Below are 16,243 nucleotides of genomic sequence, written 5' to 3'. Positions count from 1 at the left end.
TTTTTAGTTATTAGTTATCAACTAACGACTATTGTGATTAATGATCACTTATTAATTGCATCTAGGGATGACAACGGGTCGTGTTTGGTTTAAAATTTAATATTTATGATGTGTTGGATTTTATATTTTTGTTATCCGTTTTAAAACTTGTTTATATAAATATTTAATTAAATATAAAAAATATATTTTTATAATAATATTTATATTTTTTATATATTTTATTTTATAAAAAATAAAATTTAAATATTTTATAAAATTATTAAATCTTTAAAATATAATTATTAATAAAACAATTTTTTATATAAATTATTAATTAAAATATATAAAATTAAATAAATTTACATATTTTTTAAATAATAATAATAATTGAGTTTAAGACCAATAATAAATTTTATTCAAATTTAATATATATATAAATTTTAAAAATATTAATTAAATTTAAATTTAAATAAAATAATTTTCACGAAAACTCCTTCCATAGGTAAATCAAATGGGCTAATTTTTTTTTTTCAGATAAATAATGAAAGCTTGCTCTTTTCGCTTGAGTAGCTAGTTCATTTTTTTTTTCTTTTTAGAATGAAGTCTGGTCAAATTAAGACAAATAAAATGGTCTGGATCATCCAACCCGGACCCTGAGAGCTACAGCCCATATACAAAGTCCAATTCTGATCCATTGGCTGCTGCAATCTCCTTCAATCCCTTTTTCTTCATGGCCGAATGCAGACACAGGTGAGAATTAACTTTCAAAATGGCTGCTACTATCACAAGTGTAGGAATTGGATTAGGGCTATAATGTTCTTCTACCGGGAAGCTCTCCCAAACACAAATAGGAAATCCCTCTTGGAGATCGTCTCGTTGCAGTGTGAAAATAAAAACTCTCCGTTGAAGAGAACAAGAATTGCGTTCTCAAAAAATCTGAAGAAGCTTTCAGTGTCGCCAAGGTAAACTCTTCATGATTTCTTCGTTAACACTGTGTGGAGCAATGCAAAAAAACTGTAATTCCCAATTTTTCATTTCCAATGCCTCAGATTCAATTGAAATTGAAAATAAGTTTTATTCTGTCGATGCACCAATTATCGTTGTTTTGTGTGATAAGAGTGTGTATTTCTGTGTGCTTGAGGTCAGTGTGGTACATGAAATGTGAGGCTGTCTCGGTCTCTGGAAACTTGCGTGGATGAAATTGGTGTGTCTGTTCTCTGAAATTTGCTTGGTATTGTCTGATTGTTGATTCGTGTAATTGTTTTGGTAGGAGCTGATGCCTGGAGGTGTAAATTCACCTGTGCGGGTTTTAAATCCGTTGGTGGACAACCTATAGTGATGGATTCTGTGAAGGGCTCTCGCATGTGGGATATTGACGGCAACGAGTACATCGACTATGTTGGTTCTTGGTGTCCAGCAATAATTGGACATGCGGATGATCGGGTTCTATTTTTCTTCCTTTTTCCCCCTGATTTCGTGATCAATGAATGCAGTACTTTGGTTACGGTCTAGGCACTAGAAGATTATGACTTGATTGAGCAAGACTGGAACTTAATTATTCAAGGAGAAATTTGGTTTATGCATGGACTGGGGAGAGCTTAAATTTCTCGTTTGAGAAAAGTGGCCAATTACTAAGGCTAGGATTTCACATGTTATTAGTCCTTTCTTTTGTAAGAAAACGCAGCAATTGAGTGAAGGAATGATCACTGTCATTCGTTTTACTCGAAGTGATAAAAGGAGCTTTATCATGGTGAACAAACCATTTTGCCGTGCACATGATGTTCCTTGCAAAATGGCACTGAATTCTTTAACACAAATCAAAATTATTTTTCAAGTCTTCCAGACTGACATTTACCTACAGGTACTTGCAGCCTAGGCTGAAACAATGAAGAAAGGTACCAGCTTTGGTGCCTCTTGTCTTCTAGAGAATGTACTAGCAGAGATGGTGATTAAAGCAGTTCAGGTATAGAAATGGTACGATTTATTAATTCAGGCAAAGAGGCTTGCATGGGTGTGCTTCGCCTAGCCCGTGCCTTCACTGGAAAGGAGAAGCTTATCATGTTTGACGGTTGTTACCAAGGCCATGCTGATGCTTTCCTTGTCAAGGACGGAAGTGATGTTGCTACATTATGTCTACCAGACTCACCTGGTGTCTCCAGAGCAGCAACCAGTGAAACTTTAACAGTCCCCTTCAATGACTTGTATGCAGTGCCAGGTCTTTTTGAGACGAACAAAGGAGAGATTGCACCGGTAATCCTCGAACCTGTTGTTGGAAATTCTGGTCTTATTGCACCTAAACCAGACTTCCTTGAAGCTATCCGCAGGATTACCAAAGAGAATAATGCGCTTCTAATATTTGATGAAGTTATGACTGGATTCCGTTTGTCATATGGTGGTTGGTGGAGCTCAGGAGTATTTGGCATAACACCTGATCTAACAACGCTTGGCAAGATCATTGGCGGTGGTCTACCAAGTGGTGCTTATGGGGAAGAAGGGAGATTATGGAGATGGTTGAGCCTGCTGGACCAATGTAACAGGCTGGGACGTTGAGTGGGAATCCTTTGGCAATGAGCAGGGATACACACTCTAAAACGATTGCACGAGCCAGGAAGCTATGAATACTTGGGTAAGATCACAGGTGAACTTGTCCAAGGCATTTTGGATGCTGGCAAGAGGGCTGGGCATGTTGTGTGTGGCGGGCACATAGGTGGCATGTTTGGCTTTTTCTCACAGAAGGACCCGTTTACAACTTTGGTGATGCAAAGAAAAGCGACACAGCAAAATTTGCCAGGTTTTACCAAGGAATGCTAGAGGAAGGTGTATACTTGGCTCCTTCACAATTTGAGGCTGGTTTTACAAGCTTGGCACATACTGCTGAAGCTATTCATTCAACTATTCCTTTTTGTCCTCTTCCATTCGTTTGTGACGCCACTTTTCTATTGAGAAACCATCACTTTTAGGGACACCTTGGCCTTTCTATGAATGAATTGGCCGTTTACTTTGACCAGTTCTATCCGGTGAGAGTATGTATTTTTTTCCTCTGGGATGAGAACATTTTGATGTTAGTAATTCTGTGTATCATTCGCTTTTTAAGCTGCTTCTTCTTCTTCTTTTTATTTTTTTATTTTATGATATTGGCTTCTCATAATTCTCTCACATTTCCCAGCACCAATCTCAACTTGGCAGGAACAACTTGTCTCAATTACAGTGCATCTACACATGGTGCAACTCCAATAAAACAAATCACAAATTTTAGACCTTGCCATAACATCATTAACGCACGGGTATTATCTGTGAAATTTGATTGTGGAACTTGTCCTTACATCAATGGGGCTATACAGCTTTCTGTTACTGCTGCAAAGCATTTAAGGTCTTGAAAAAACAAACCAAGGAAGAGGGAAGGAGGAAATATAAACACATCAACACTTTTTGATAGTCGAGTAGTTGTGCACAAGAATACTGCAACATCCAACATGGGATGTTCAAAGAAAACAATTACTGTACCTAAAGCATTTCCCCAGATATCGACATATTTGCCTTCATAAAATGGAACATGAGCACACAAGTTTCCTGGGAGAATTATCAATCTTCTTTTCTGTTCAACAAAGTGACCAAGAATTTGTCAACATGAGAGCTTTGAGCAACAAGCTTAAAGAAAATACAAGAACGCATCAATCTCCAAATTATAGCCCTGAAAGCTTTAAGAACAAGCAAAGCAAGTACTATAAGATGCTAAAATGAGAAGTTTTGGCGACATCAAATTCAAATCGAGGGCAATATGGCATAAAAGGAAAATAACAAGCATTAGAAGAATGAGTGGAATTATACAATATCAGAAAAGGTAATTTTCAATATTCTAGGCTGATCAACAATTGATGCCAAATTAAGAAGTAGACTAGTTGAGGTCCTTAAGGACTCAAACAAACAAAGAAAGCAACGGTCATTTGGAATGTCAACAGATGACACATACATGTTATGATATTTTTAAGTAAACTAAATGCTAGTATGTACTTCAGGAGCATGGAATACAACACTTAAAACAGTTTCAAACTTTCATTAGAAGCAAAATGGTTGGTCTCTGGAAGTAGCATTGTTCCTGGTCCTAAGTAATAATTTCACCCTAAAAGTGATCACCTAATGGAATTATTTGACAAGGGAATCCAGACAGGCACTTGACCATCAGACAACTAAATGAGAAATAAAGGGTGTCCCAGTGCATGAGGAGAACATCTTTCAAGGAAAATGAAAAGTCCGAGTTTCGTTGAACTTAGTTTTGAGTCACATTTCATTATCACAGTCTATATAGTTATAATTTGGGCCTCAACTGTTCATTATAAATGTGTTCTGCAAATAAATCTAGAAAGATACTAGAAGGCAAGGAAAATGCATGAGAAAATTAAAAGTAGAAGAAAACAGCCCTCCGATATTGGCCAATAGAACCCATCCAGTCCAGTCCACATAACATTTCTTTCACCTATATAGTTTAAGTACCATTGTGAGACATTTGCATCTTCCTCATTGATATATGATTGAAAACATTTCAAAATTGTCAAGTACACAAACACTGCCAGAACCATGCAACTCTAATAATGTGAAAGCTCTTATTTATATCTAAAAACAGTCTATCACAACATACATGTCAAATGAATGAATATGAAATTGCCAGCTAAAACACTGGCTTCACAATATTTTCAATCTCCCATCTCTCAGAAAATACCCAAGTCCAAAAAACAGCAGTCAGGCTATCTCATTCAATTCCATCAAGTATATATATAACCACTGAGCTAAGCTGCATAAGAATTGGGAGGAGAGAGGAAGTTATGTGGGAAGATGATTGAGGCAAGATACCTGTTTTCACTTTTGCTAGAGATGGCTGTACAACAACATGCATTATGATGATTCCCCCAGCAACTTCGCCTAAAGGTGTTCTACACTGGCCAACAGTTTTGCTGTTATCTAAAATTTTACCAGAGCTAATCAATTTCACTTCATTCACTGCCTTTGGAGTAACTGTTTTACCTAAGAAAGGATGTCGAAGAGGCAGGCATTTAGAAAAACATATGTATAACACCAAGAAAAGAAAATTGTTGGATGAAAGATAACCTAAAATTCAGTAATTTTTTCCAGCCAGAAGAGACCTATTATCATTTCTATCCATATTTAACACTTGATCATGCTTTCCTGGTGCAGGAGGAAAAGTATTGACAAAGCAGGGTTCACATGGATGAGCATAGTTCGAACAGAGCGTAACAAAGAATTGTGTTATTAACGCAATTCATAGTTTGAGAGGCTTGTAAAGCCTCATAATTTCCAAGGCTTCTGTTGTTTACATTATCCAACCTGCATGTTTTTACTCCTTCCAGTTTATATAGCCCTATAATTTCCAAGGCTTCTATCTGTTTACATAATAATTTAACTCACAGCCAAAACTGCTGGACCAAATTTGGACCTTTGAGTACTGAGTCCTAATAATTTCTTTAGGACCATAAAATTTTCAAATTAGGCAATTATGATAGAAATTACACTAAATTATCAAAAAAATTTTAAAAAATATATATATTCTCCCCAAGGTTGGGAATTTAGATACAAATATTAAAAAAACTTCAAGTATTTCATATAGCCAATTCAATCGATAATACTAACAAATAAAAGAGAAAGTCCCAGAGAGAGAAAAAGCTCAAAACAGTCAATTCAAAGAGAAATAGTAACGAAAGAGAGATAGCTGGTAAACCTTTAGGCCAATCGGATACAATTCTTTGCTTAAGCATATCCACCGTCGATGCCGTTGAATACCGGAACGGCCCGATATCGGACCCATCGTAAAGCCTAAATTTTATATCAACTAAATCCTCTTCCGGCATTAGACTTGAATTTCTTCTCCTATCTACCAATCAATTACTTTCACGTAATACGACTCTGCTATCCGAATAGATTAGAGATGAGCTCATCCAATTTTGACCCTGAATTTTCAAAATCCAACAAGTTCAATAGATCTAAACCTTCAATTTAACAATTGATCAATGATTTGGGTATACTACTTACAAAGCAACAGGAAATTAAAGCAGACCTCTTTAAATTTTTCCGGTAGGCGAAGCGAGACAAAGGCCTTTATCGAGTTTTTCTTTTCTTCTATGGCTGGTTATGAAAAGACAGGCGAGCTTTGTTGGTGAACGGAAGAAGACAGACCGAAACGACGCAGTTTTTTAGTCCGCTTTTGATGTTCTCGCTTCTCGAATCCAAAAACGCCTAGCCTTTTCAAACTAGAGCATAACACGACGCCGTATATTAAAGACGACGACATGTCGTTTAATGTTGTAGTCCACTAATCACTGCCAGTCGCTATGCATGTATCGCCAGCCACTTCTGGTAGTTTAACAACAGTTGGTGGAGAAATGAAGAGAAAGAGGGAAGAAGAAAACAAAAACGGCATGGAGATAGTGTGGCAAACGCCGGCCAACCCACCTGAGAAACGCGATTACATCTTTCTCAACGGTAACTTATTAATTTCTTAATTTGTTAATCGGTACATTCAAAATCCTCCAAAGCAACTTAATTTTTGTGTTTTTTTTTTGAGAAAAAGAAAAAAAATGAACTCCATTGTTTGGCGGGAATTGTGCAGGGAGGCGGCATGTGAGGCCTTACTACTTCGAGTTCATCTCTCATGTCAGCCGTCACTTTCTTCATACATAACTTACATGTATCCCTTTTACAAAACCCTAGTTATGCTCTTTTTTTCCCCAATGGTTGTTTTGTACAGGTTAAGAATCGCTGGGCAGGAAAGACCATCGTCGATTTGTTCGCTGAAGAGTTCAAGGGCCGGCCTTATGATTACTATGTAAGACTAGTAGACTACTCATTAGTCTCCATGTTTGTTAATTGATTGTATCAATGGTCTTTCACTCACGATTCTCTTAGTTTGTTTGACATATCATTTCCATTTAAATGATTAAATTTTATATATTCTCTTTCTTAACTAAGATGTGTTTGAAGTGAGTGTGTTGATGTGGATTTTGTGTGGCTGCTGCACATTTTACCCATTGAATACACCTGTCATTTAGCATTTCTTGTTGGTGATGTTTTGAGTTAATAACTGTGTGAGTACTGTAGGTTAATGCTGTCAAATGTGGACGGATACAAGTTGATGGAGAGATGGTGCCCGTTTCATACATGGTTAAACCGTCGCAAAAGATAAGCCACTTCTTACACAGGTTTGCCATGTTTGATTCTTTGATTTCAATTTCTATAATTTACATGAACAAATATGCCCTTCTGTGATAATTGTTTAGATTAACTATGGTTTTTAAGTCCTGATTAATAAGTAAATGTAATTGTTTACATTCTTTTTAAGAGAACATTTATGTTAAAGTTAATCCTGTTTCAAGTTTTATTTTGAAGTTATCAAACTTTCAATTGATGTCGCAAAGGTTGTAGGCATGAACCACCAGTGATGGCTGGGGAAGTTTCTATCCTTCAAAAAGATCCAGATGTTGTAACCATTTGCAAGCCAGCATCTGTTCCTGTAAGTCTGTTGACTCATACGGTTTGTTTATTATGGTCTTGTCTATCCATTTGATGGTCTGAAGGGAAAAATGCTGTTAATTTTTCAATTTGTCATCACTTTTATGGGGCTTTGTTGGATTCTGAGGTGTGTATAGTGTGTTCTAATCCAGTGTTCATTATCTATTTTTGGTTTGGACTAATTGCACTTTGTTATCTAGAAAGAGGAGGGTGCCAAGATTGTTCAACTATGATTGATGACGACTGATCATGCAATTCTAGTTTAACATTGCTACTTTCTCTTTCTTTCTCTCTCAAACATGTGCAAACGCATTAGATATAATTTAGGAGGCTGTAGGCCTTTTTATGTGTAATTAACTCCTAAGGAAGAACACAATTACTCCATGTACTGCAAAATTTACAAAGAGAAGTATCTAAGTAGAAATGTGTCATATTATTGTCAGCCTCTTTTGCTTTATGATAATGTTTATGCTTATGGTCATCAGGGGGACATATGGGTCAAATTCCATATCTAATATTCTTTTGCAACAAAATTTAAAAATATGACAGAATGATTGGAATGAGCCAAGGGCACGGTGTTTTAATTTTTTTATTCACGGTGTTTTAATTTTTTTATGCTTCTTCACTGAGCTGTAGGAGGTTTTTTATTTTTTTTTTTTAATTTTTTTATTGGATCAATAGTTCAATACATGATTGATTAGTTCACCGTAAGTTTAATATATTTGTTATTGTGAAATAGGTGATGAATGGGATGGTTGGGTTTTCTAGTCATTTGATTTTTCTACTTTTGTTTGTCATTGGAATGCCTCAGAAATCTTGTGTGTTTATCACAAGAGATTGGAAATTCTTTCCACCCCCAAATTTTGATTTAACTTGGGAGGATGGAATGGATGAATATATGCTTTTTGTATGCCATTGAATGTTTATGTTAATATTCATTATGCAGGTGCATCCTTGTGGTCAATATCGTAAGAACACTGTTGTTGGCATTCTTCAGGCTGAACATGATTTATTCCCTCTATTTCGTATCTAAACATTGTTACATTTGGAGCAATAACAGTTGCTGTACATAAAAGTACTCCAATGGGGTTCTCAAATTTCTGGATGAAAGTTGAATATTTTTTTCCTAAAGTGTATTTTGACATTTTTTTTTTGGAGGTATCTTTTCCCAGGAACTTTGCCAATTTGAGTTATCTTTCCCTTAACTTTATCATGTTAGCGGTTCATCGATTAGATCGGCTTGTCTCAGGCCTCCTTATATTGGCTAGAAATGCTTTGAAGGCTGACCTTTTCAGGCAAGAGGTAAAACTCTTAAGGAGTATACTGTAATTGCAATTGAATGGAAATTGCTAATGTGTATCTTTATAAACTCATGTAAATTGCAGGACATGTTATTCCTGTATTCAATTTCAATCATAAACCTAGGAATATCCGTATCTTTTTTTAAGTCCATCATGCTTGATATGAATCTTATTAACTTCAGTGAATACAGCATACATGAGTTCTTGCTCTCTCTCTTTATTTCTGTGTCCATGTTAGATATATTGTGGCAGAAAATGAACTATGATTATGGAATGTCTGCAGCCACTCAATACAGGACAGTTTAATTCTATGATATAATAACTAAAAGAATAAGGATTATGGCTTTGCTGAGCTGGGTCTGGGTGGACATTTCAAACTCTGGAAAGAAATCATGTTAGATTTCACTTGCTTGACAGTAGCTTCCTCTCTTACTTTTCATGGGTATTGTACGATTGTGTTTGGGTAATAGAATCAATACTGTCTTAAGTTAGGATGTGATTGCTGCAGATTGAAGCTGGGATGGTGCAGAAACAGTATGTTGCGAAGGTCATTGGGATATTTCCAGAGGATGAGGTACACTTTTGTTTAAGGCCAGTGATTTACACGCTTCTCATCTTGGATTTGAAAATTTTTTTTAGCTAATAAGTGCTAGAGTACGTATAGATTATAAAATTATTCAAGTCCTTGTAAAATAAATAGGCCTATTTTAAGAAGTGTAGTTATGATATGCTAAGCAGTGGATAGGCAAGTTCATCATCTTTTATGTAAAATTGCCTTTGATTTGAGGTTCTAGAAAGCAACATGCAAGAATAGAAAAATCAAACATTTAAAATTGCAAGTCAGAAAAAATAGCCTCTTGGCAGAGCTGGCCAGCAATAAAAACACACTTGATTGCTAGCTCGTATCAATTTTCTAAACTAAATTTTTTGATAAAACTTTGAATTTGCCACACACAGGCGCGCATATTTCTAAATTTATTGACAATTTACTAAAAGTAAAATTCTTTCTTCCCTGTTTAACATTCACTACGCATTTTCATTTCAGCAAGTTGTTGATGTTAACATAAATTATAATGCTCGAGAAGGAAGGAGCACAGTAGAGGTGAGGCTTTCTATTCTTATATGAGACTGAAATACTGTTGCTTTTTCATTGGATCATATGCTTTAGTGATTTTCCATATTCATGTAAAGATTCAAACTTCAAATATAAATTTATGGACTAACATATTCAATGTGTGCCTGCCAGTGCTAGGAAATAATGTAGTTAAAGCATTATCCAAAGATTGAGGTTAATGGGGCATTGGGGTTTAACATGACTTGTGAGGCATGCTCTTTTAGGAGTCTGTGATTTCTGAAGTGGTCTTCTATTAAAGTGGATTGTAGGTAGCATGCCTAGCCCTTTTTTGTTAAATTTGGCGATTCATTCCGTAAGATATTGTCTTGGTGCTGTCGGGTGCAGAACAATTGATGGATCACATTCAATAAAGGGCATTCCAATTGTTCTGAAATTTTGTCCTTTCTTGTTATGGATGCATATTTGTGGGCAAGACATATGCATTATGTGATCCACAAGAGATTCCAGTCAATGGTGATAAGAATGGCAACAAATAAGTTAGCATCAAAGGTGGATTCAGCAGCAGCAACTAATTAGCAAAAATAAATATCTCAATTAAGATATTACTCTAATTGTCATTATGTTAAATTATTGCCTTAAATATTGGTTTCCAATAATAGAAAATTTCATATGAAATCATGTAATAATCTTTTTATAAGGAGATCAGGTTATGAATAAAATATCAAGCAGAATTGTTTTCAACTAAATTAAGATCTGAACTCTCTTTTCTCCAACAAATCTAAGGTTAGAGCTCCCTTTTAACTTGCTCACGTTTTCAACAATAATAGGTCGAGAAAAGAATAGGCTCGTGACTTGATTCCAGGCGAGAGATCATAACAACTTGATATCAAAACTGGCTGTCATGGACAATACAAATCCGAGGGAAGAATTGAGGGCGTTATTTCAAGAATCACTAGCACTGATTGAAGCAATAGTAACACAGGCTGGATCAAGGATGGAAGATCAGATCAAGCAATCAGATTTGAAACTGAAATCTCAATTACAAAATTTGCCTTGTTAATTATAAGAGTTCATTCAGGGAACTTGCAAGAGCTGAGGCAAGGCAACAGAGGGCGGCTCAAGTAGTAGTAACAACTATGAAGGTGGTAACAATAGAATTGATGGAAAAACAAAAGCGAGACCTAGGGCAAGGGTAGTATCAAGGTATACGAAGTTGGATTTTCCAACGTTTGATGGATCCGAAGATTCGTTGATTTGATTACACCGATGTGAATAATTTTTTTCAAGCCAATGGATGCCAGAAGCAGATAAAGTGAACCTTACAGCATTCCATATGATAGGAGAGGCATAACTCTGGTTCTACAGATTAGAACAAGAACTCCGACTTTCGTGGAATGCGTTCAAAGAATATTGCACTTTAAGATATGGGCCTCCACTCAGTAGCAATCGTTTGGGCGATTTAGTTAATCTGAAGCAGACAGGGACGGTGGAAGAATACCAACGTTAGTTCTAAAGCCTCCTAGCTCGTGCAAAACAGTTCGGGCAGATCAACAAATTGATTTGTTTATTTCGGCCTGACAGATTGAATCTGAATCGATGTAGAGATGAAAAATCCCCCCAGTCTAATGGCAACTATGAACTTGGCAAGAGCCTTTCAAAGAAAACAGCTGTTGGAAGAAAATTGAACAAATTCATGGTCCAATACAAGAACACCACCTACTTCATCAATTCTGCCTGTAACCAAGGCTACTAGCATATTATAGAATTCCAGTTTAGAAATTATCTTGTCTCCCTTTATTAAAAGATTGAGCCATCCAGATATGGCTAAATGAAGAGCAAAGGGGTTGTGCTATAATTGCGATAAATCATATTCTTCAAGGCATCAACGTAAGAAGTTGTTTTGGTTGGAGATGGATGATTTAGAGGAAGCAACGGGGCAAAGGGATTATGGGTGATTCATAGTCTTATCCTACTATTGAGCTTGAGGACAAGCTCTTTTTCTAGGAAGGGAGTGATGTTATGGATGCATATTTGTTGACAAAACTTATGCAATATGTGATCCACAAGAGATTTTAGTCAATGGTGATAAGAATGGCAACAAATAAATTAGCATCAAAAGTGGATTCAACGGCAGCAAATTAATTAGCAGAAATAAATATCTCAATTAAGATATTACTCTAATTGTCATTATCTTAAATTATGATATTAAATGTTGGTTTCCAATAATAGAGAATTCCATATGAAATCATGTAATAATATCTTTATAAGAAGATCAGATTATGAATAAAATATTAAGTAGAATTATTTTAAACTAAATTTAGATCTGAAACTCTCTCTTTTTCAAAGAGTCTAAGGTTAGAGCTCCTTTTAACAAGCTCTTGTTTTCAACAATAGGAAGAGGAAAGAATAGGCCCATGACTCGATCCTTGGCGAGAGATCATAACATTTCCAAATTAGATTTAAGATGATATCAGTATTCTTCTTTTACAGTTTATTATTGAGTCTTATGGTTATTTGTCAATTACCTCCAAATGTGTTGTGGTGTTACTTTTTTTGTTGTCATCGAGTCTATGCATGCATGTGTGATTCTAAAGTTGCATGCTCTAAGCCTCTAACCCATGTTCTTGTTGTTCTTGATTTGCTTGTCATTAAGAATGGCAATAGCATATTGGAATTTTATAGTGGTGTATAGCATAAATTTTCATGGTTGTGGTACTGGTAAGTGATGCCGAGTATGGGAAATGGCAATCTCTTGGCATGTGATTCTATTCTTGTGCATGATACTTAGTAGCTCGTTTGGAATGAATGAATTCCACAAATCCAAATTGTGTTTGAAAGTAAAAAAAAAATATGGATTTCAATTCTATGGTTTGAATTCTGCATAATTGAACATAACTATCACAAATTCCATTAAAATAAGTGGAATTTCCAAATGAATTCTAAAAAATTTACCACACATTTTTATGACAATTACCCATGCTTTCATCTTTTATTTGTTTCCCATTTTTTCACCCTCATCTATTCATCTGTGTATTTTGACATTTTTTTTTTACGACTATGGGACATTGATGCATTGTTTAACGTTAGATAATAAGTCATAAGGAAAAGATGTGTCATTGATAGATATTATTTTGTCATTCTAAATTATTAATTTACATAGTAATAGATATGGTTCTTAATAAAAAAACACAAATACAACATTATTATGTTAAGTAAAATAAATATAATTATGAATTTATTATTTATTTTATGAGATTAATATGTCAAGGATATTTTAGGAAATAAATGTAAATGAATCTTCCATTCTGCATTAATTCAAAACATGATTTTTTGGAATTCAATTCAAATACATGTTTTAAGTTTTAGCATACCAAACATGAAAATTCAATTTCATATGAATTCTACCTTGAATTTATTCTGCATTTTGAATTCTAGCATGCCAAATGGGGGCAAATGGGGGCTGCGAGTCAAAATTATTTCAACCGGAGCTTGAGTTTTATATTATTTGCATCTCTCTATGGTATATGTGGTTATTAGCATTACTCACTTTTCTCTTCCCTTTTCTTTAATCTCAAATGTAGAAAGTGTGAAGTGCTTATATTGAACTTAACAACATTTTTGTCTATGCAGGTTGGTGATTCTTGCGGTGAATCTCCCACCAGAGGGAAGCCTGCATGTACCAAGTTTACTAGGATCAGCACCAATGGAACTCACAGCATTGTTTTGTGTAAACCTATCACTGGCCGAACTCATCAAGTAAGAGAATATACATACCACAGGTGCAATATTAGATAATCTATATTTTTATCAATAGCAATGTCTTACCTTACAGAATTTTTGCATTATCATTTCCCCTTCTTTCTATGTGAATGAGCATGAGAAGAACATCCAATTCCTTGCCTCAAGAATGTAATTGCAGTAAAGGCAGTTTAGACTAGTGATGCTTTTCCATTTCATTAAGAATTGTAGGCCGAGAACCAGAAATAAAAGAGGTTTTGGGGATTGATGGTGCGAATGGAACCAAGTTGCGTCATTCCACTCTGTGAGATTTAGGTCTCAAGGACCCAATTCCCAAACGAATTCAGCATAAAAAACAGCACTAGCTTTGAGAGACCATATATATTATCACTTTTCCCTTGGTTACGATATTCCTCCTCAAATAGTCACCTGTATGTCCATGAGATCTCATGATCTTGTTGGAGGTCATCACTGTCCTGATCACAATTAGGAATCTAGGCTGCTAAGGCTGACCGTATCAAAAAAAAAAAAAAGGTGACTATCATAAATGATCATGTGCAATGCTGCTGTGCTTAACTATCCAATAATAGACCATAAGAATGCCAACTGGAACCATAGAAAAGTAGATTTGCATTGCCAACAGTACAATGAACGCAATGATTTATATTAACTGCAGTGTTTTTCTTCATCTCTAGTACAGCTGCCTTGCTTAGAGACATCCCAAAGGCTCCTATGATTATCTTGAATATAAACCATCTTGAGACAGCCAGGCTGTGTAAAAATAGACCACATGCACATCATGACATTGGCTTGATTCTAGGACATCAAGTCATTAACACTAAGACCCTTTCCTTCTTTGGGTAACAAGCTGAGCAACAGCTGACAATAGCACGTTGGACCCTTTTTTTAATCGCTCCTGGAAAAGTTGGCATTCTGCATAAATATGTTTTAATCTCATAACCTTTTTGATGTGGTCTTTTTTCTTTTTTAATCTTTTTAAGAATGACTGAATTTCATTTTCAATAATTATAAATTTCCCCTCCCTTTTATTGCTGCAGTAACTTATTTTAACATTTTTATTTTATTGGCTTGGATGAAGTTCATTTGAGTACCTATTTTCAATGGGATGAATAAAACATCAGTTGGCTCATTTGCATCCGTTCTGCAACTAACATAACTCAAAAAGGATATTATTTGCTGTTTGCTTTTAGTTTTATTTGGGATGGAGGTAATTTATGTGTACTGATAGTTCTCTCTCCTCCTCTCTAATCTCTTGTCTAGATACGTGCGCATTTGCAGTATACAGGCCATCCCATAGCCAACGACTTTCTTTACCTCTCCAAAAATGCCACCAATCGATCTGCTGAAGGAATGAGTGCTGATAGAGCTGCACGTAGTTCAAGCTTTTGTCTAACATCCCCGGATTGTTGTTCTGATAAATGTGAAGAGAATACCAGAGAAGATTTCAGCATTGATCCAGTGTGTACTAACTGTCCAAATTTGGCTCCAAAAGGGTAAGAGGCTGTCTTGTGATGAATGCTATCAGTTTGTGTCCAGTCTCTCAAGGATTTTTCTAAGGGACAGAATATATTAACACTTGTTGCTGAATTCTCTGTGCATGCCACTTATGGTACCATGAGCATCTTATCGAGTTTGAGTTTGTCTTTGCTTGCAGGTATGATGGGTATGAAGAGGGTTTATGGCTCCACTGTGTCAAATACTCCGGAAATGGATGGGCTTATGAATGCCCATATCCGGATTGGGCATTTCTTAGCCAATGATCTATCCTTTTTTTTTCTTTAAAAAAAAAAAAGCCTGATTAATTAATGATCCTTGAGAAAAATGTATTGATTATTGATTCTCGTTATCGAATGAAAATATTGCTTCTGAGAACGTGTCTTCATACCAGTCTGAAAGAAAAACTTTAAATTAATCAAAAGTCAAAACAACTAAACAAGCCCAAATCTCTTATGCCCATCTTCGTTCCATGAAAAAAAAAATGAATTAAAAAAAAAAAACTCGTAGTGAGAGGAAGCCCTCAAGATCAAGCAAATGACTAGAGGTGAATTTCATTCAGATATTCTCCATTTTCTTTTGAACTCCTTTACTTTTGCAATATTTTATGTTATTAGTGTATTGGGTCCAAAAGCAACTAAAGTAATAATGCATATGAAATGTTTTAAAAATAAATTATATTGAAAAATAGAGAGCTTATTTGATGTTTGAGAAAAAATAAATGCTTAAATATAAAATTATTATTCTACGATAACTATGTTGTAATTGAATGACATTTTTTATAACATCTCAAACTAAAATGGAAAAGCTGCTTATGGCATGCGCAAATAATCATTAACAATAAAATCTCCTGAAACAACATTTTATCGTGCAATTGTAAAATATTAACTATAATATAAATGTGCATAACCATACTATTATTTTGATATTTTCTAGCTACTATATATCAACAGAACGTAGAACAATAATTCTAAAATCAAGAGATGTGTCAATTGATACAAGTGCAAATTAGATTAAGTGGCTTGAAAGTGGAATCCACCCCTAAAGAACCCAATGCATTTCCATATAATTTAGATGATTGTTAACAAGGGTTGGGTTCAACTCGGACTAAAATTTG

At 35.2% G+C, this 16,243-nt stretch overlaps 2 protein-coding genes and 1 pseudogene across 4 annotated transcripts; 2 read left to right on the top strand and 1 right to left on the bottom strand.

The window, feature by feature from the left end:
* Positions 1-564: 564 nt before the first annotated feature.
* Positions 565-3,087, top strand: LOC110645493 (glutamate-1-semialdehyde 2,1-aminomutase 2, chloroplastic-like; annotated as a pseudogene).
* A 157-nt stretch (positions 3,088-3,244) lies between these two features.
* LOC110645492 (membrane-anchored ubiquitin-fold protein 3) lies at positions 3,245-6,185 on the bottom strand. Of its 3 annotated transcripts, none has more exons than XM_021798690.2 (4): positions 6,047-6,185; positions 5,711-5,939; positions 4,828-4,998; positions 3,245-3,574 (listed from the first exon to the last, which is right to left on the bottom strand). In XM_021798690.2, exons 2-4 carry the CDS (start codon positions 5,838-5,840, stop codon positions 3,519-3,521), a joined length of 357 nt encoding a protein of 118 aa, XP_021654382.2. In that variant the 5' UTR covers positions 5,841-5,939; positions 6,047-6,185; the 3' UTR covers positions 3,245-3,518. The 3 variants fall into 3 exon arrangements, with proteins under 3 accessions (XP_021654382.2, XP_021654384.2, XP_021654381.2); XM_021798692.2 differs by having other exon boundaries at positions 6,022-6,159; XM_021798689.2 differs by lacking the exons at positions 4,828-4,998; positions 6,047-6,185 and having other exon boundaries at positions 5,711-5,856.
* A 120-nt stretch (positions 6,186-6,305) lies between these two features.
* Positions 6,306-15,504, top strand: LOC110645491 (RNA pseudouridine synthase 7). Its single transcript, XM_021798685.2, has 12 exons — positions 6,306-6,471; positions 6,599-6,642; positions 6,737-6,814; positions 7,087-7,187; positions 7,411-7,498; positions 8,444-8,522; positions 8,717-8,799; positions 9,307-9,372; positions 9,844-9,900; positions 13,504-13,629; positions 14,893-15,125; positions 15,287-15,504. Exons 1-12 carry the CDS (start codon positions 6,321-6,323, stop codon positions 15,390-15,392), a joined length of 1,212 nt encoding a protein of 403 aa, XP_021654377.2. The 5' UTR covers positions 6,306-6,320; the 3' UTR covers positions 15,393-15,504.
* The last annotated feature ends 739 nt before the right edge of the window (positions 15,505-16,243 follow it).

Source organism: Hevea brasiliensis, chromosome 17, assembly GCF_030052815.1.
Source record: "Hevea brasiliensis isolate MT/VB/25A 57/8 chromosome 17, ASM3005281v1, whole genome shotgun sequence".
Classification (NCBI taxonomy): domain Eukaryota; kingdom Viridiplantae; phylum Streptophyta; class Magnoliopsida; order Malpighiales; family Euphorbiaceae; genus Hevea; species Hevea brasiliensis.
This window is presented reverse-complemented; position numbering and strand designations above follow the sequence as displayed.